The 21751-nt window shown below is 37.1% G+C and overlaps 1 protein-coding gene across 2 annotated transcripts; it reads right to left on the reverse strand.

Annotated features, from left to right (window-relative positions):
- Positions 1–1623: 1623 nt before the first annotated feature.
- eftud2 (elongation factor Tu GTP binding domain containing 2) lies at positions 1624–16848 on the reverse strand. 2 transcript variants are annotated; one of them, XM_065273199.2, is made up of 28 exons: positions 16739–16848; positions 13534–13646; positions 13273–13438; positions 13094–13172; positions 12801–12876; positions 12457–12522; positions 12307–12342; positions 12122–12212; positions 11920–12002; positions 11655–11821; positions 11312–11436; positions 11166–11229; positions 10988–11078; positions 10596–10731; positions 10349–10476; positions 9653–9846; positions 9458–9569; positions 9201–9341; positions 8989–9090; positions 8818–8900; positions 8616–8702; positions 8258–8384; positions 5641–5728; positions 5057–5175; positions 4758–4852; positions 4436–4589; positions 2110–2217; positions 1624–2010 (listed from the first exon to the last, which is right to left on the reverse strand). In XM_065273199.2, exons 2-28 carry the CDS (start codon positions 13633–13635, stop codon positions 1915–1917), a joined length of 2916 nt encoding a protein of 971 aa, XP_065129271.1. In that variant the 5' UTR covers positions 13636–13646; positions 16739–16848; the 3' UTR covers positions 1624–1914. The 2 variants fall into 2 exon arrangements, with proteins under 2 accessions (XP_065129271.1, XP_065129270.1); XM_065273198.2 differs by lacking the exon at positions 16739–16848 and adding an exon at positions 14219–14375.
- Positions 16849–21751: the final 4903 nt, after the last annotated feature.

Below are 21751 nucleotides of genomic sequence, written 5' to 3' on the forward strand. Positions count from 1 at the left end.
ATGTCACAAACCTTGAATCATTTCTAATTGGTTTCTTGAACATGACAATGAGTTCACTGTCCTTAAATGGCCCCCACAGTCACCAGACCTCAACCCAATAGAGCATCCCACAAATCTCCATCAACTGCAAGATGCTATCCTATCAATATGGGCCAACATTTCTAAAGAATGATTTCAGCACCTTGTTGAATCAATTCCACGTAGAATTAAGGTAGTTCTGAAGGCAAAAGGGGGTCAAAAACAGTATTAGTATGGTGTTCCTAATAATCCTTGAGTGTAGTTCTCATTTTTCATCCGCTTAAAAAAATCGGCACGTTTTATTTTGTGAAACCATACTTACTCGTGTAACTACTCATGTAACCGTCTTTAAATAGGGAAAACATGGAAGTGTTTGATGTCTTCTAAATTCATCCCTGTTTGGATCCTAAGGAATGAATGGGGCTAGGCTAAATGCTGACACATTCACGAGTGCTGTACAAAGATTAAGTGCACTCATTGAAAAAAGATAGGGATGTATTAATTCATCTTTACCTCATCAAGTTGAGGTAAAACATAGTAAAATATTCAAAAACAATGGTGTTTTCCTTTAAGGAACTCTGGACACATTTTTGGCAACTGTAGGGCTTTACGTGTTGACATATGCATTTTATTATGCAACTTGTCTATGTTTTGATTAAAAGCACAGTTAAGAAAGCCTGCCATTCAAGCTGCCAGAACCATTCACATATTTAAATTACATACACACACATCATTTATGCAGGCTGGAGTCCAAACTGATTATTCTTGAGCATTTTAACCACACACACACACACACACACACACACACACACACGCACGCGCGCACGCACGCGCGCACGCACGCACACACACACACACACACACGCACGCACACACACTCTCTAAATTAAAATGTTGATTTCCACTGACAGACACTTAACCTTACTCAGTCAGACTTTGATTGAATTAATGTAAAATATTACAGTAAAGATAAGAATGCCAGTATTTGTGTTGGTCAACGTTAGTTGTAAAATACAGTTAGGTAGACTAAAATATACAACATAAATCAGCCAAACTTTTAGAACGGCTTACGTTTTGATCTCAATCTGAGTTTTTGGTAATAATCATATTGTATATTTACTGTTTCCGATTTAATAATGTGTTCATAAAATTGTATAGTATCTTCTGTTCCCTGCATAGGTCTAAAGTAAAAGTATCTGACTATAGGACCATTGCAATACATTAAAAATGAATGCAACTAAAGTTTGGCTTTTTGGAAGAGCACATATACACACACAAGAGGAAAAAATCAAGCAGACAGGTGACATTCACTTAAATGTCAGACTTCTGCCTATTCAATGTTTTTCACTCATGTCAACCTTGTCTTTGTTGTTTTGTTTTTATTTGTATGTATGAATTTGTCATTGGTATGTACCTTCATTTACTCTAACTAATGATCCCTAGGTTTTCCCGGTGTTTAACATTCCCATCCAAAGTTTGAACATTCCATCAAACTGAATATCGAAATCACCTTTTCCTTCAGATCAAAGAGTCCTCAAACCCTGCACCTTTATGAACCACATCACCACCTCACAGAGAATACATACATAAACTCAAACACACATCCAAAGGCCAAATCTTTTAATCACACTTACACAAATTATGTAAGATTTTCAATAAGATTTTCAGTAAGACTTGCCTTAATATCTTATTCTACAAAAACGTGTTATGAAATATAAAAAATAAACAGACCAAAACTGCAAGGGAGACTACATTTTGAGATGGTTCAATTAAGGAGAGCCCAGAGTGAAGTTTGTTCCATCAAACAGAACTGGATTTTGATTCTCCCTTCAAAGAAAGTGAACACCAAGAATACTTGGTGGTCAGCAATTGAAAGAGATAAGTCCATACGTCTCATCACATTGGGTAGTTGAGAACCACGTCCTGTTTGGCCAACTCCAACAACATAGGATCATCGAAGAACTTGCTGATACTGACATCCTCACTCAGTCCCTGGAGGAAGACGAGAAACATGATGATGTATACACGATGATATATGAAGATATTCAAACTCAAGTTGACTGACACTTCAGAAATGCAAATGTGTTTTACCTTGCGCCTACGGGTTTTGATCATGAACTCTCTGGCCAGATGAGGAGCGGGTTGAGGTTCTAGAGGACGGATGACAATACTCTTATCCAGAGGATCACCAGGAACAATCTATAGAGACAGAGACGATAACATCTCACGACAGTGGCCAAAACTTTAATACCATGTGACATAAGCACGCACAGAAACAATGTTGAAAACAAGATGAAGTCCTGCTGCTGACTCAATCTTCTGCTACTCAACATCAAACATATCAGAACACATTAACTTACAGAATGACACGCACGCACATTCTTATGCACACAAATACACAATACAATACATAAAATAATTGTTTGTACAGGAGTCTGTCAGGTGAATACTTTTTGTTTTCCATAACTATTCAGATTATGAACAAAATGGATTTGAAAGATTGACATCAATTTTACTATTACACAGCTTGGAATGCTTGATTCTGATTGGCCAGTCGTGAAATTTGCAGGTTTGTTAATCCCAGATATCACAAACACGCAGCTACCCGGATGCTGCAAATCATTTTGACAAGAACAGTTTAACATTACACAAAAATTTAATATAATAAATATGTCTTATATATATATATATATATATATATATATATATATATATATATATATATATGACATTATATTTATAAATTATTACACCAAATAGAGTGTTCGTGACATTTGAATGTCTTGTCTTATCTCAAAACTAAAAGTAAACAGGTTTTCCTTGCGGAAGGACTGCATTAGTTAAAAATGAGCTAATGAAATATTTTTCAAATCAATATTTTATGTTCCTTACCTTACTTATGAGGTATTATGTATGAGGTAATTTTAGAATCAGCTATGTCTGGCTCTCTCTCAAGGGTTTAAAAAAAAAAAAAATCCTCCTAGGAGTTTTATCAACCCCTAGCTGACATTGGCTTAACTTAGAACTCTCTTTTATACGTTGGATTATTATTATAAATAGTACAGTTTAATCTTAGCCGGGTGATTCTCGCGAAATTAAGACTTATGAGGTGTCATGAAACATTTTGATATAAAAAGTAAATGCAAAGTAAGAGTATCAAAATAAAAAGCATATGGTTACAAACATCTCTTCATGTACTATTTTGCACATGATTTCAAATGACATCTACAAACCAAATTAGCTGTTTTTCATTAAAAAAAAATTCATTACCGCAACGTGTCCATGACTAGATTTGGGTTATTTGACATGGAAATATTTCTAATAAAAAAATCTAATAAATAAAAAGCTTCAGTGCATGTTATACTATAAACATTTACAGTAAAGAAACATGTGGTATTTGGTGATCAATGGTAAATTTAGAGACAATAATAAGGAATATAAATGCATCCAAGACCAATTTTCTCATCCTCCGCAACAATTTTCAATCATTGTTTAAGCCCTCAAGGATCTAACATTTTCAAAGAAATTTGTTGGAAGGGAAATATTTGACTGTGACACTCAAGATGGCTACCAGGTAAGCAGTTTTTATTTTTTCTCTCCAGGTAAAAGTTTTAATTTTGTTTGTCATAGTACCTAAACAACTTTTTAGTTCTCATTCCCGAAACATGAGTTTGTAAATGGATATATTTAATGTCATATCATGTTGCGGTAATGATAATTTTTGATAATGATAATCAAAAAAAAGTTAATAATTCTGTAGGGAATATTTTTTAAATCCTCTAAAAATAATGATTATAGTAATTTTCAGACCTTAATCTTATATGTGAAAAAATAAAATTGGCTTCAAGGGATTTAAAAAAAATCTGATGCTGGACACCTTCTAAATCTGGATTTCGTGAGAATCACCCAGACGCTGTACTCTGCTACTTTTGTTGTCAGATTTTTCTGTGTTTTCACTGCTTTTATTAATGTAAGGCTGTTGTGAGAAGCACCACATAAATAAAATTGAATTGAATTAAATAGCCGTGTAATGAGCAGCATTATGTGCAGTCAGCCAGTTGTTATTGTGAAATAAGCCCCTTCGGTGTGATACAAGACCCTCCACTTATTGGGTCCTGAACACTTGTCAGGGCTTATTTCTGTGATAACAACCGGCTTCCTATACATTATCCCTTTCGTGACGGCATGCCCTCGAGCTGGTATTAACTTCCACATTTTGCTAATTTTTTCACAAATTTGTGCTTCATGTCACAAATTTGCTTGACTTACAAATAATACAGAATCTAAAACATGCTTTCTCTTTGTTTTCATTTTCTTTAAAATCTTTAAATAAAAATCCAACACTATCAATGTGGGTACAGACATTCGTGCCTAACTGTGCACATTGCAAACAAATGGCGTGTGGACGCATTTGTACCTGCCAGTGGTGAAACACACTGAGCGCGAACGCCTGGCCCTGTGTGTGCGTGCGAAGATCCGTCTCAAAGCCAAATGAGTCGATAGCAGGAATAAAAGCCTTGATGGTGTAGAGAGGGGAGCCTGGGATTGGTGCGTCCTGCGTCACATGACCTCTACAGGACACAAAGACAAGAAATCAGTCAGAGGCACTGAAAGAAGATTGACTTTACTAGAAAGCTGATGACTTATGCTGCCATAAGCAACAATTTGATTAATGCATGTGTACACAGACGGGAGTCAGCGATTTTCTCATTCTGTTGGCGTTCGTGCGTGTGCGTTACCTCCTGCGTGCCAGCACAGTGTATACAGCAGAAACACAGTCAGCAGGGGCCTGAACCTCCACAAAGTAATAGGGTTCCATTAGCCTGGGCGTGGCCTACAGAAAGCAGTCAATCACAAATGGAGTAAGGAAAGAGCGACTAAGTGACCGTTTACCATAATCAGCTTAATCTATGGGATAGAATTAATGAGTCAACTAATTGAATGAAACAGTCCAATAAGACTAATGGATACAATCATTAGACACAGAAAGGAAACAGAGGAGGGGGTGGCTACATAGATCTGTGGGAAGATAAATTACCATGAGGAAGGCAGAATAGACGACTCTGCGAGCTGTTGGGATCACCTGCCCTCCTCCTCTGTGTAACGGTTCCTGTGCGATCACAGCATCCAAGATCTTAAACTTGACATTCCGGATTGCTGAATGCAGGGAAGAGACAGATGTGACATTAAATGGTGTGGGGAAAAAGCTAAACAACATATGAAACATGTTCAGTTTTGCCACTTTACAAATATTAACAACACTGTCTTTACAGAAATACAGAAATGCTGTTTTTGTCCCTTACTTTAATAACATGTACTATTACGCGAGCTGTGATTGGTCGCTTTTTAATTTAGTCAAATGGCTCCTTCCAAATTTGGAGAGTTGACTTGTCATATGTAAATTAAATACTTTTTATAGACAAAAATATCTAGAAAACTGCATACATATTCCTTTTTGAGTAAAGCAACTCTAAGCACTTACAGAAAAACAAGCCACTTTCTTAATATGTCAGACTTTGAAAGACTTCAAAAGGCGAATGCTGCCTCAGTGCATGATAAATCATATAGTGTCAAATGTCAAAAATGCTGATGTAGACATAAAGGCGCTGTGTAATGTCTTACGTTCATCACACAAAGGACCCTCCCGTGTGCCCCACTGGAAACCCTGCACAATGCTGTCCTTCACTGAGCCAAGGAGAGCTTTATCCACCTACAGAAAACACAAACACACAAAAAAAAACAAGTCATTTAATAGTAAACAACAGATGACATGTGAACAAAAACACATGCATGCAATAAACATCTATATATATTTTTTACCCATGTAATTTCCCAGCAACACACTGAATTATTACACACTATGCACATGTGAACATACACAGCCTGTCAAGTTTTAAAATACATGACTGAAATGTTAACAATGATCTAAAAAAAATAATCGCAGTGTAGGTGTAAGGATAAATGCTTGAAATTACTTTCATATACAAAAATGTATCCGTGTCAAACAGATTAATTGATGTTATTAGAAAACTAAAATTGTATTTAAAAAATATTTTTAAATAAATGATATCATACTTGATATTAAAGGAGAAGCAGCCAATACAAGCCCAGATTAAATGTAAACTCTTCGGGGCGGTTTCCCGGACAGGGATTAGACTAGTCCTAGACTAAAATAAATGTAAGAGCTGTCCAAACTAAAAAAAAACTTGCACTGACATATCTTAAAATATATCAGTGCCCTTTGTTTGCCTCAAAATGCACACAAGTAATGTTTTTAGTAAGGCATGTTTGTTAAAACTAGTTATATTTCTGAAATAAAATAAGACCTAGTCCTGGTTTAAACTAATCCCTGTCCGAAAAACCATCCCCTCATATTCTTTCAAATTCATCCTAAAGTGAAACTTCAAAAAGCTTCTTAATAAAATGACACAAGTATGGTTTTGCAATTTCTAGGCAAAGGGTGATAGCACATCAGATGACAAAATATAAAACAGTTTTGATTTATTTTGGATGCTTTAAGTCGCAACATAATTCCCACAGTTACATTTGTGGTATGCCATAGTTTGTATAATTTTATTATTATTCTAATGTATAAAAAACAAAGAATGAGTGTTCCAAAATTTGCTTTTGCATTGCAAAACCATACTTGTGTTATTTTATCAAGAAGCTTCTTGAATTTTTACATTAGTATGAATTTTAAATAATATGGAAGGAGTTCACATTTAATCTGAGCTCTTATTTCGCTGCTTTTCTTTAATATTTAGTCCAAGTCATGTATTTAAAAAAAAAAATTTAATACAATATTTTTTTTTAATAACAGAAATTAATCTGTTTGGCACAGGTATATTTTCTTAGATAAAGGGAACTGTAATTAGGGACACACTAGAAAAACACACTAGAAAAATACAAAGCAAATTTGAAGAATAAACTTAGTTTTTTCTTTGTGAAATTTTTTGGGGACCCCCTAAAACCTCTGGAGGGTTTGAAATAGGGATGTGCATTTATGTCATTTTTTCATTTCGATTAATCCATAGGTCTGAAGAACGAGTACTCGATTAACTGGGGGCGGGGCAATCAAAGGGGCGGGGCGTACACGTCATGGTGAAAATGAAAATATTTTTATTTAAAACACTCAAATAAAACTTAATTTCGAAGAAACTACGACAGAACAATGAACACATACTAGATTTTTAATGAATTAAATGTTTTTAACAGAAACCTCTAACAGGAAAAGCTGCGTGATGGAATGAAACTAAAGGGTTAACAAACACAAACTGAAGCGCTTTTTATATGACGCACTCGACTCTACATAATATTAAGCCTTTATACAACATAAATGTACAACGTCCATCTATCTGCATAAATGCAAGACTTCAACTACGTTTTCAACTAAGTTATCTAAAAAAAAAAAGAAAGTTTAACTCCCTTTGTGGATGTGCATCATAAACAGCGCACTTTTTAACACGTCCAATCAAAGCACAAGCTTCATAACATTAAGCAGCTTTAAGTCTTTTGCTATCATTTTAGCATTTAGCTGTGTCGTGTCGTCCTCTTACCTCAGTCAAGATGTAAAGTCTATCTCTTGACATTTGATGTTTAAATATGAGATGATAACTCATTGAACTTTTGGCTGTACATTTTTCAACTGACTGACTGTATTTCCGAAAATCACGGCATCCTTCTAAACCATAGTGCCTCAGTGATGTGAGGTGTGACCGGCTTCGCGGGCTCGCGGGCTGCCGCGCAACGCGGACCGGCTGGTTGCTGATGCGTGGTCGCGCGGAATTATCTGTTTGTTTTTGAATCACGCATGGTAATGCTACTGATGTCATACGTCGGTCTGCGTAGCTCGACACAACGTCAAACACGCATCTCCAGAGTCCAGACCCAGTCTTTACTACCACATGCGCTTGTAACGCTAACCAGACACCCAAATGCCGCCATATCCACAATAAATAAATAAATAAACCCACATGATCATCGTTTTCGTGATCGATCATCGATGCTGCAATCGAGTACTCATGCCCATCCCTAGTTTGAAAACCCCTGATTTAATATTTAACAAATGAATAACACAGCTCACACTTCCATGTTTGCAAAAAATACTTCAGAGAAGACCTAAAATCAACTGCATTTCAAACCTTTGGAGCAGTAATTTAAAATGCAGCAGGTTATTCTGTAAAAATAACCAGAACAAGTTTTAGTGAATCAGCATCAGTGGTAAAATGAGCCGAATTACCTCAGAGGGCAAAGTATCGTCTACTAAAATGTTGGGCCCAGTCGTATCAGGTCCAAAAGCCCAAATGGAACGAGCTGCCAGCAAATCCCAGTCGTATTTGGTCTGGAAGAATTCTCCCAATTTTTTCCTACAGACAAACAAATCCAGAGTGAGGAAAAGAGATGGCAGACTAGTTGGGAGAAATAGCAAAGTGCATTTGACAGCTAAACTACACCGCAGTCTGTCCTTTTCACTCCCGAAGGACTCATTGAAAATGAATACAAAAAGTAACGAAAATAAAGCTGTAATGAGTGTAATATTCAAAGATTTTAGATTTAATACATAAAAGCAATAGTGAAATTTAGACATGGTCCTCTACCTGTTCCACGAGATCTGCACCACCTCGTTCTCAATGTCTTCAGCAAGCCCCTTCTCCAACGGCTCGGCAATCATAGTGATCTTATTCCTGCCGATCACCAACAAACACAATTACAGCTCATTTTTCAGTTCAACAAACATCATCTTAACACCGATGGCAACATGCCATGAAGCTGTCAATACACAAGATTAACGATTCATACTTTTTATTGGGCGTTTCAGCAAAACACTTTAGGGAAGATGTCTCAACCACCGTCTCACAGAAGGTCACCACCGGATCAGCTACCTATGGAGATCATTCATAGAAAGATCTCATCAAAACCAAAAGATGCATTTTATTCAGAGTAAAAGTGGTAGCGAGAGCAAAAGCTCACCTTGATGTCAATCTCAGAATACATCTTTCGCAGGTCGTGCATGACACAGTCCAGGTAAAGCTCACCTGTGCCCAGAATCACATGTTCACCTGATTCCTCCACCTAAATACACAAAACAAATCGGGTTTCAAAAGGATATTTCACGTAAATCTGTGGTGATGTGCCAATGTTTACTTTACTACGGCATACCAATGTGTTGTTACTAGCGTTACCTTAGTGGTGAGCGAAGGATAACTCTTGTTGACTTTTCTGAGTCCGTCCAACATCTTGGGCAGTTCAGAGGGATTGACCGGCTCCACGGCTATCTTTATCACTGATGCCGTGTTAAACTTCAACGGCCTGAAGATCTGAGCCTGCTCACACAACGACGACACACTATCCATTTATAATTCCTTAAATTAAGTCATTTTTTATTTTGCAAAGAACTGCTATCTACAAAATATACTGTCAGTTTATCCAGCTGTCTCACCTCTTCATTTCCACGTGGCTCAGTGATAGTGGCGGTTTTAACAATGGGCTGGTCGCATCCCTCGATCAGAACCCAGTTACCGGCAGGGACACGGTTCACCTCGATCTGATATCTAGCATAGACAAACGTAACACACTGTGTCTACAAACTTTACTGACCAATCAGAATGATCGTCCTGCCAGATGTGACAGTTACCTGGCAACAGAGATCCACAAGCGTCCGACAGTGCAGATTTGCGAGTCCTCCTCATCCTCCAGGGTGTAGTTCTCACCCAGCACCTTTACCGGCTGACCCGCATGCAGGGTTCCGCTCAAGACTCGACCGAATGCGTGGAACTGAACGCCGTCATCTGTGCTGTACATCTTAGTTGTGTGACACATCAGTGGACCCTAAAAGAGAAACCAATTGAATTTTAATTATTTGGCTTTAATAGTTTTTATTAATTGGTAAAGATGCATAACGATGAATCTATAGCAGAATAAAAGTTTTTGTTTGCATCATATATATCTGTGTGAACTGTGTATAATAATTATGTATATATAAACACACACACATGCATAATTTTTAGAAAAAATATATTTATATATTAAGTATTTTTATTAATATATATAATATTATAAATTATACATAAATATACAAATGAATATACACATGTAAACATTTCTTAAATATATACATGCATGTGTGTGCATTTATCTATACAAAGTTATTATACATAGTTCACACACACATATATATGATGCAAACAAAAACTTTTATTCTGCTATAGATTAATCGCGATTATTTGTTATGCATCCCTATTTACTGAAAAACAAAGCCTTTGTACTTTTGTTCTTCAGTGTTTGAGTTTGTCACAGCACTGATATCTTTATCTGTACATTGCACACTTACATCAGGATCACATTCAGACAATGTCTCTCCGAGGTCCGAGTCCAAACCACCTGTGTAGCTGTGCTCAATCTTGGCTTTGGCACCTCCTCGAGGAGATGGTACGTGTTGCACACACATGTCCACGAAGCCTGTTGATTTAAGGCAATGTTGCATTGAGCATACACCTGTGCACTAGTGCAATGTCTACATATTGTAATGTATTACTGTAAGTATTATTATGCATGGCACAACAAACATAACAACAGACCTGTAAACTCTCCAAAGAACCGGTTACAGACGAGGCGCAGCAGGGGTTTGATGTTAAGCTTCAATTCCTCTTTGGTCAGATGAATGCCAAGCTCATCTAAGACGCGGGGCAAAGATGTATCTACATCGCCAACCACCTAAAGATAAACATCAGGTTAAAAATAATCTGGACATGTGTGACCATGTCTGTGAAATGCAGGCTAAAGTCAGCATAAAAGTTAGATTTCGCTTTCATTTCAATCTTTGACATCAGTCAATATTAAAGACATCAAGGTTGTATTTTTACAGAATGTTCTTTACATTGTGTAGGATGAATTTATAACACACACAAAAAATGACTTTAGTTGGGTCGCATTTGTATGTTAGCAAGTTGTGCGTATTGTGTGTCATCACCTGTGAGAGAATCTTGTAAAGTGGTTCCAACACAAACTCGACAAAGCTGCGCTGAGAGTTGCTGTTTGGGGCTTTTTTCGTGAATTTCCTCCTGATAGACACAGAACAAAACCGTTCACATTAGTGGAAAACAAAACGTACCAATCATATTATCAAAAAAAATCACTATGACTCGTACGTTTTGGGGTTGAAGTAGATGTCTCCCCACAGTCTCTTAGAAAACTCTGTGTAGTTAATGTCACCTACAATACAAAAAAAAAGAAGACTTTCAGACTTTTGAGGATGGATGTGAATTATAGGTTTATGCGTGTATATGTGTCTCACCATAGGTGTCGGAATAAATTTTGGCAAAAGAGCCGAGGGTGAAGCAGATGCAGTACTGTGAAGATGCGAAACACACGTTCCCCAGCAAAGGAGAAACAACGAGAGATTCATCTGTGGAGTATGTGCTGCCAGATGAGAAACAAACACAAACAAACATATCATTAGTCTGTGGACGATAAAAACTACAAAATGAACACAGGATATTAAGACAGGCAACCTGACAGAAAAAAGCAAAAAGACAATTTGAAAAGAGTTTGATTCGCAAGGAACCCCACTTAAATTAGCTTTGGATAAAAGCATGGGTCATTTATAAAGACGGAAATCATTTTCAAAATCTCAGTACCTTAGCAAGCCATTGACCTCGTCCACAATGTGGCGCAGTTTGTAATAGGCATCGGTGGGTGGCAGCTTTAGCTCGACGATTAGACGATCAACTTTATTGATGCAGATAGTGATGGCCAGCTTTTCCTGCACTGCGTGTTTGATAAGTCGCTCAGTGTTCAGCATCACCTACGCAGACAAAGCATTGTATTAATCAAAAGGAGGATAGCATTTTGGTGACAGACAGACTGATGAAAGGCTTGGACATCAGTGGTAAGTGTGCTCACCCCTTCAGCCGCATCAATAAAAAGCACAATGCCATCGGAGAGTCTGACCCCAGACGTCACTTCATCAGAGAAATTTACATGTCCTGAATAAAGCATGAATGAAAGAGGAAATATTATATTTAATTTAATTTCATAAATATTTGTAATTGTTATCACAAAAAGTCAAATATGCACTGCATGTGCATGAGAAAGAGAGAGGCACCTGGTGTGTCCATGATGTTAAAGAGGTAGGATTTTCCCCTAGAGTCAGGCAGAACCATGGTCACAGGGGTACTCTTAATGCCAACTCCTCTCTGTGAAAGATAACACACACACATAAACTCATGAGTAACGTTAAACCAAAGATAAATACAACAAGCTGTGATTTTAATTCAGGTCATTTCTTACCTCTTGCTCTGTAAAAAGGATATCCGTGTAGCGTAACTGCAAAAAAAAATTATCTATTTAACATATATAAAACAAACCTTTGTGTGGCTGTATTGCAGATTTAAACCACAACTGAGCTCTTGATGGTGTATGCAACTTCTATATACTTACATCAGCATCATCTCTCTTGCAGATTTCAGGATGGGTCTGTTCAATAAGGCAGTCCACAAAGCACGTCTGTGATGTGGACACAAAAAAGAGCGGCATTTTGTTCTCAAGATGAATTAAAGCAAAATAAAGGTGTACATTTTTGTTGCCAATGTCCTGGCTGATGTAACAGTTGTATTCGAGTTAGGTGAAGATGCAGCAGAAAGCTAATCAAACATTGGTCAGTATAGCAGTTCAGCATTATTTTTTTTCTATAAAACTTATTGAGTGCATATAACATTGGAAAAAATACACTTTGATTTAATAGACATAATTGAAAAACAGTGTGATGTGTATTTGTGGTGTACCTTGCCATGATGTAAGTGTCCACATAAAGTGACATTTCTGATCAGTTCCGAACTGTCCATTAAATCAGCAAGAAATCTGTAGGGGGATGTAATGTTAAAGTGTAATCCAATATAATCTGGTATAATCCAAGTAAAAGCCACAAGAGATCTCAGGTTCAACTTTATACCCAACTGACATGGAACTGGCAATGCCAAGGTCAGGGGTTTCTCAGGTAATACTTAGACTAATAAAATGTATTTCTTGGTTTAGGATAAGTGTCTGCCAAATGTGTAAACATAAAAAAATGACTCACTCCATATCATAAACTGTAGCTGGAAGCTCCTGCTCCATCAGAGTGAACCGCTTTGATTTTACAGGTTTAATGATCGGCTCTGAAAGCGAAAAGGAAATAATTTGACACTGAATTGGTTAGGAACGTAGTGCATGCATGCATAGCCAAGTACTCCACCAGTGTGTGTATGTGACTGTTACCTGTAAGTGGCTGTGTATCTTCCTCCTGGACAATGGTCTCCACCTCTGGACCATACACCTCTTCGGCTGTAGGATAGTACTTTTTATCCTCATGCAGAACCACTTCCATACCACCACCTTCTTCATCACCCTCTGCCTGATCTTCATCGTCTTCCTCCTCATCTGCCTACAAATATGAGAAATCACATTATTAGAGAAACCTCACTCATTTCCAACTAATATAATAATATATCAGTACTATAAAGTGGATATCAGACTGACCTCCTCAGCATCCCGGTCATCTGCATCTAAATCGTCATCTTCATCAGAGTCCAACTCCGGTCCAATATAGTTACCGAACTCATCATAAAGATCTGTCTCCATGCTGTTGAGTTCTAATGCGACAAGACATAAAGGTTCAAGCTTTACATTTGTGCATGGAAGTTACGCATGTCAGAGTTTCTCCACTGATGGATCACTAAATAGGTCGTATTTCTTTTTTTATAGTGTTTATGCAGCTCAACTGGTAGAACGTGCGTTAGTATCACATAGGGTGTAGGTTCGATTTCTAAAGAATACACATACTAATCAAATGTATATGAATTGTAGGTCAGGATAATCAAAAACAATGTTTCCAACTATGATCGATCGCGTCTATAAAGTCTAATGTTTTATAGGTAGGCAGTTCCCTAAGTTTATAAACAGAGTCAGTAGAAAACAATAAACATCGCATATTTTACACATGCAGAACATGAATGTGTATGATATTAAAACAGCCTCACAGACGATTAACTCTACACGAAAGAATTCTTGGAGTTTAAAGCTGTCCTGGTTAAAGCGGTTACCGCTCATGAACGTGCGACATACGTCCGACAGTGTATGAATGAGTGAAAGGCTTAATTTAATTCCTCACTAATTTCTGCATAATCTGTCGTTTCTTAATTCACTGTTTAATATAAAGTCATACCTGTATGCAAGTACTAAACGTTTCTATTATTTTGGCCTGAATCCCGCCTTGATTGGTGTTTAATAAATAATCTTTCCTTCTGTTTCCAAACCATGCCCCGCGAGGTCCTCACGCAGCTCGACGCATGTCGTACATTGTTTACGTCATAATTTTTCGTCCCGCGCATTGCCTGTACAAAAACATAACATTGGTCTCTCGTTCTTACGATGTGAAATTTAAAACTCGTTGTTTTACTTGAAACTGTTGTTATTGTAGTTTTATTAAGGCTGTTAAGACAGTATAGCTGAATCCACACAATAACACAACAGCTCTAACTCAGCAGCTAATGTTTTCTGTATGAGATAAACGTCTTTAACGTTAAATGAACAGAAGATGGCGCTATGCTTTTGCGGACATTTATGAACATTTATGACGACCTTTTTCAATCAACTTTAAGTTCCCCACAGTTTACAATAACCAGGTAGTCTAACAAAACGATCATCTTCTACGCAAATTTCCAACTCAGTTCAACTGAAACATTACGTTGGATTTTTTTTGTAACATTTTATATTTCAAAATCAAGATTTGCAGAATAATGACATATTATTGTCTCATTAGTAATATATTTATTTTAAAGTAATTTTGTTTAAAAATGAAGAGATCCTACAGATGGGTGGGGGGTGCCTGGGTAAAGTCCTTTTGTTTTTATACTGGACCATACAGGGGCGTTGCACCATAGATATGTATATAAAGGCTAGATGGCTCGTCCGCGCTGATGGCCAATTGAGTGGAACGTCCGCATTTTGGCGGCCATCTTACGACAGGGCGCTCGCTCACTCGTAGCATTGCGTTTTAATGATGCAGGTATTTTTAAATGACCATAACTTGCTTAATTTTTTACCGATTTTCAAACGGATTGGTTTGTTATAAACGTCAAAGATGTACCTATGACACTGAATACGTATACTAAAAATAAAAAATAAAATTCATGAAACATGTTAAAGCATCCAGAATTATAGCCACGTTAATAACGTTTGTAAAAAACCAAACCGTTTGTAAATCCGTCAAGAATTTAGCAAGTTACGAGCATTTTAGTTGGCGTATGTCACTCACCTTCCGTCCACAGCAGCAGGGAGCAGCACTATGGCAGCACTGACCTAAGATGGCCGCCAAGTGACGACACAGCTGACTCCGCCTTGAGCCATCTAGCCTTTATATACATATCTATGCGTTGCACAAGATCTCGGGCCCTATGCATAGGCAATCCTGATGGGCCCCCATGCCCCACCCCCATAATATATTCCAGACTTTTCTAGGGTCCTCTCCATAGACAGTAAAAGAAATGGACACAGCGACCCCATTGGATTCAACGGAGACAAGTGAAGTCAATTAGAAGCACGCACTTCCTGGGTGTCGAGCGTACTGCGCAGACTCAAACTGAGCTCAATGACGTGGATGTCACGTGAGCAACCTGTCTGACAATTGTAAGTCTTCTAATAGCCGTGCCACGGGAAATCTGAATCACCTACTGAATCTTCCAGAGACGGCGAGCGTGAACAGGAGCACATTTTGGTTAGTATTCTGATTAATAATCTCCCTTGACTTTATGCCTTCACGTCCACCCGATTGCCTCATAATCAGTAAAAGATTGCCTGTGAGCTTCTCTCCCAGTCCATACGGTAATTTCTCTACTGTGCGACAGAAAGTCGCAGGTTATGACGCAATCGTTAGCCTATTTTTACAAAAACTGCTTTTACTGGGACATAACGTAAGATACATGGTAATTTTTTATACATTTTCGTGTTTCTTTAGAAATAATTAATGGACAAATGGAGTCTTTAAACGCCTCAGATGTAAAGTTATTCGCTGTCAAAGTGACGCCAAAATGAATGGGAGTCAATGGGATGCTAACAGCAGATGGGTGTTCGCTAAGCAATGGCGGCGTCTAGGGAAGCTTCAATAAAATATGAAACCCTGCCCCCCTGGTCCTCTCTTCCTTTGGGGCCCTGGTAATCAGTACTTGTTTTACCCCAAGTCCGACGCCCCTGTGGACCAATGACATACAGGGGTGGTTTCCAGGGATGGTTTTTATCTTAAGCCAGGACTAGACCTTAGTTTTATAAGGAAAAATATCTAGTTTTAACAAACATGCCTTCCTGAAAACATTACTTGTGTGCATTTTGATTTTGAGGCAAAACAAGTTGTTTTTTTTAGTTTTGATAGTTCTTACATTTATTTATTTTAGTCTAGGACTAGTCTAATCCCTGTCTGGGATACCGCCCCTAAATGCCATATAATAAATGATGGCTTCGTTTGTATGAATAACCATGTAATAATAATGGAAAATATCTATTTTATTTAGCATGACACTAAATGTTAACTGTAAAATACTTAGTAAAGATTTTGCAACATTTTTCTCAAGAATAATTTAAAATGATTCCCGTCAATATTTAAACATTATCAACACATGAACAGTTGAGAGCTATTGTAATGTAATGACATCATGTAATGTAATATTGTGTGAGTGTGTTTGCATGTTACCTTTTATAAAGGGTAGAGTCCTGCATGCAGGCAAATCATTCAAAGCATCATGGTGGATGGAATAACAGATGAAGTTCTTCCTCACCCTGTTTGTGTGCCCAAATGTTTTGGAACAAGAGAAAGCGCCGCTGCTTATTTGGTGCAGGCTTATGTGTACCTATAAAATTCACGTGTACATCTGAAGAAGGCTGAGAGGACCTCAAGACCTCTTAGTGTGAAGGATCCATTTTCCAAGAGCTCAATGTCAAATGTCATAAATGCAAACACACACACACACACACGCACACGCACACACGTAATGTATAATGAGTGTAAATACTCTCTAAATTGCTGGGTTATTTTCTACCCAGTGTTTGGTCAAAAAGGGATGAACCCAGCCGTTGGGTTCAATTAAGCCAGAAAATATTTACATTTGACCCAACAATGGGTTGAAACAACCCAGCATATGTTAAATACAAACCCATGGTTGAGTAACATGGCAAATACTGTATAATATTTAGTTTGCGCACTAGAGACTCACATTTTTTTTAAGTTTAAGCAATTAGACATTTCTCTTTATTTATGAGCATAGTTTTTGCATGTAAGCATGACGTGCACGTGTATAAATAAGTGCATGTCTGCAGTCTCTGAGGTGCTGCTCTAATAACTCTCTCATTACTCATTTCGATCAACACACCTGTGCAGAGGCCAAAATAAGCGGCACACTTTTATCCTGCCTTCACATCCCTCTCTCTCCTGTTTTCATCCATTACTAATGTTTTATCCATTACAACTGCATGTTCAGTATCTATTACATCTGTCTGTACCATTGGCCAGCTTCTGATACTGCTTTCTGTGCAATCAATAAATATTTCCGTTATAAAATGATTGCTTGCCTTCGTCTGTTATTGCTGTCTATAATGGATCCATATCCACTCATCCACACATACACCTGCTAATCATCAGTTGGTCCTTCTGCTGAACTCGATGAGACGTCTGATTGTTCGTAGCAGGAGAGGAAAATAGCAGAAGAGCTCATCAACTTCATTTACATAATGAAAAGATAACAAGAGGCTCAATTAATACTTGTTATTCATTTTGTGAAACCAATGCATTACTTAAACAATGATAATCTATTTTTATAATGGTTTAATAGTCCCTCATAACTTCTAACAGGAACTGCAAACATGCAATAAATATCAGCAATCCAGAGTTAGACAAATGGCATTTTTCTCTAATTTTTTACAGGATAGACTTAATAGTTTATCTATAGTGAATGAAGAGCAGTTACATTTGTATTGATAAAGGTATAAGAACCAAAAACTGTATCTACTGTATGTCATCTTTGTGAGGAACCTTATAAGCACCTTCATTTTTAAGAGTGTAAGCCTTCAATGCTAACCAAAAACAACAGTGACATTTGAAGGAATAGTCACGTTCCCTGTCGGTCCTCCTGTTCTGCTCCCCATGTATTCACCGTTTGCCTCCCTGGGCTTCATTCCCCATCATCCTACAGGCTCCCTTACCTGTTTCGTGTAGTCTTCCTCACCTGCCAGCTATCATCAGGTGTTCGACTTTATGCGGCGCCGCAGGAACCGACAGGCCGATGACGTAAAGGTACCGCGAGAGCGATTCGATAGATCACAAGGACAAGGCTACTTTTTTTTTTGTTTTTTGTTTTTTTAAGGACAAGGCTACTTTCGAATTGCTCTCGCGGTGCTTTGACGTCATTCGCCTGTCAGTTCTTGTGGCGCCGCCTGCAGTCGAACGCACCTAACATCTCCAACCTATTTATAGTTTCCGTTAAAGCGTAACTAAACCCCTGGTCAGAGCCTGACTCCACCCACTGGCAATATTTGAAAAACGCAAGAAAAGTGGGCAGATCCCAGGGGATAGAGGGGACGACCTAAGTGTGTGGTGAGATCGTAACAAGGGCGTGGTGATCTTGAACCTGCTTACGTCACGAGTCATTTTTTGGACCCACCATCCAATAGGAAAATTCAACTGCAGTAGCCAGCGTTCAACCTGAAGAGGGCAGCACTCAGACGTTTTTACACCATATATTGTATTATTGAAACACTTTATATCCAAATGTCAAAAAACTTACTAAAATCAATGAACAGCACTAATAAAGCATCATTCTTACAGATCATTAACTAAAAAAAGTTGGTTTAGGGTTTAGTTACTCTTTAAGTTTAGAGAGGTTTTTTTGCCTGTTCCAGATTTGTAATTAAAGCGTATAATTTTAAATATCTGCTTTGAGGCTCTGTGACTCTGTCCCCACGTACACGCAGCCTGACAGCAATGACATTTACTACAAACAAAGAGAAACAAATAGTATACCGTCCGTCCTTATGTTACACATTTGAGTGATTATTTCTACATGTATAATTTTTTTATTACTGATTAAGCAGGATGAATGAGATAGGGGGTGGGTGTAAAGATGAATGGCAAACATGGTGAGAAACTAGTTTATAGGAAGGTGCAGAAACAGCACAGCACATTGAGGTCATGTACTTCTCTGATCTAACTAGATCACACTTGGTGTGTGTGTGTGCGAGAAATTTATCAAATTCAAATGTTTAAATAGGTCTGTGTGTTTGGTATAATTCCCTGTGTTCCGCATTATTACTGTACTCCATTCATCCTCTAAAAAGAAATGTTTTACACGCTGAAATTCACAAGGTTTTATGTAAGTGGAGGAACGCAGGTGAGTCTATGGCCTAAATTCCAAACATAACAAAAAATGCGCTCATAAGTGAGGTTGTGTCTGTTTGGACCCATGTGGGATTAAAATAATAAAAAAAAGGTGTTTGTTTCATTGTTTTGGAATGCACAGTAAAATCACACTTATGAACAGACTCTCATAAACAGGATGATTCAGAGGCATTTTAACTCCAGTCCACCTGGTTACAGTTGCATTCTTAGACAAGCTATACTGAATGTATTTTAGAAATAAATTAGAGGGCATTAACAACACTGTTTAAATAATATAACATTTTAAAATGAATGAATAAATAAAACATTCTCATGAAGTGATAAAAAATACGCAGATTTTATTATTGTATGGGCTGGAATGAAGATATTGGACATTTCTTTTAAAATGTCAGATTAATAAGTAACATGATTAAGTACTGCATAGATAGCTAATGTTTTACCATAGTCAGTTGAAAAAAGAAAAGTAAAACAAGTTTCCTTATGTTTCTGCATCATACTCATTTGAATACATCTATTTACCTCAGAGCAAACGTATGTTTCCCATATAATGTCATAAAAATTCCCTGCGAGATGGCGTGACAGTTTCATTCAGATTTACATTAAGTCAATTAAAATTATTTTATATCCAAAGCGACTTACAAATGAGGAACATCACAAGCAACTGTTCACACGGTTTACACAGTTACTTAATGCTCACAATGCAGTATTACAGAAGCATATAGAAAAATACAGAAAGCAAGAACAGGAAGACATTTTTATATGTTTTATTAATAACTTTCTTTTTTTATAGATTTTTTTAAAGGGATAGTTCACCCAAAAATTAAAATTCAGTCATCATTTGCTCACCTTTATGCTTTTCTGAATCTGTATGAATTTCTTTATTCTGTTGAACACAAAATTATGGTAACCAGTACCACACAGTTGATGGTACCCATTTAAAATGCTACCTTTGGTGGTACCTTTATTTATTTAAATATCTTATTTTGTGTTCAACAGAATAAAGAAACTCATACAGGTTTACAACAAAATAAGGGTGCTGCAGAATTTTCATTTTGGGTGAACTTAATTTTTTTCAAATTATTCATTGGATTAACTCAATGAAATTGTGGGCAGGATTTCCATCCAATATGAATTTGTACCCCTAACTCATAAAAAACTGTTTTACACAATAAAAATATATTGAGTTAGTCCAACTCAATTTAAAGTAAATGGAAATACTCAATTAGTTGCCTCAACTCAATTTAGTGTAGTCTGAATAACTCGATTTAGCGTAGTTTGACTAACTCAATGTAGTGTAGTCTGAATAACTCAATTCTGTTATTTTATATAAAACGTTTTTATATCATACTAATTAGCATGAGCACATGTTAGCATGCTAATAATAATAACATATGATACTTTGGATAAGCATGTGAGAAGAGACTGATCTCCAAACAGGCATTAACACAATTAGTGCATATTGAGAGAAATACGTCACATCCACAACCTAACCACAAGCGTCACTCTTAACCAAACAATTTGAAAAAATATAACACAACGCTTCTAAATCAATAAGATAAACGGACATTAAACACTATTAAGTCTTTCTCTTTACCTAAAAATGCGTAAAATAACACTTAACTAAACACTAAAAAAAGCAGTTGCATGCAAAGCATGCTGGGAAATTATTTTTCCAGAACCAAAACTCAAACTAATTGTGTTAACGCAATTAGAAAGAAATCAATAAATTATAGTACATATTCATTTTGTGTTAGACTAATTAAATATATATACTTATTGCTCTTAATGAGGTATTTTAAATTAATTGAACACAATTTTAATGTGTCATTTCTAAGAAGGGCTTGAATAATTTTTTTTGAGTGTATCCCCCAACCCAGAAAGGCCCTTTTTGATATCCTGTTTTCATAATCTGTCTCACCAATGTTTACTGTATTTTTGGATAATTTCTGTAAATTCAGTCTAAAACACACAGGACTTCCACAGACCTACATTAGATCAAAAGACTGTCTGATAACGTAACAGATGGCAACAGTTGCTGGGATAGGATTGGTCAGTAACATTTATGAGGAGGGTGTTTGTGACAGGTCATTTTTAGTTACATCAGCTATACGCACATGCACACACACTGCCCTATTCCCCAATCATCCTATTTTCCCACTCATCTTATTTTCATGCTCCATATGGCATAAAGTTAGAAAAAAGAAAACAAACACAGTCATTATCATGAAAACACTACGGTAAAAGGAGGGCAAAATATCCAGGCTCAACTATAATTTGCGAAAAGTGAAACCAAACCTCCTCTAGATTTGTAAAGGG

This window comes from Paramisgurnus dabryanus, chromosome 3 (genome assembly GCF_030506205.2).
Source record: "Paramisgurnus dabryanus chromosome 3, PD_genome_1.1, whole genome shotgun sequence".
Lineage (NCBI taxonomy): Eukaryota > Metazoa > Chordata > Actinopteri > Cypriniformes > Cobitidae > Paramisgurnus > Paramisgurnus dabryanus.

What these genes read in the sequence shown, in the direction of transcription:
- eftud2 (XM_065273199.2), bottom strand. Translation starts at nt 13,635, where the DNA reads ATGGAGACAGATCTTTATGATGAGTTCGGTAACTATATTGGACCGGAG. An exon ending in TTTACAAGATTCTCTCACAG is followed by an intron (nt 10,732 to 10,987) that starts GTGATGACACAC and finishes GTTTATCTTTAG; the next exon opens with GTGGTTGGCGATGTAGATAC. An exon ending in GTGCAGATCTCGTGGAACAG is followed by an intron (nt 8,385 to 8,615) that starts GTAGAGGACCAT and finishes GTTTGTCTGTAG; the next exon opens with GAAAAAATTGGGAGAATTCT.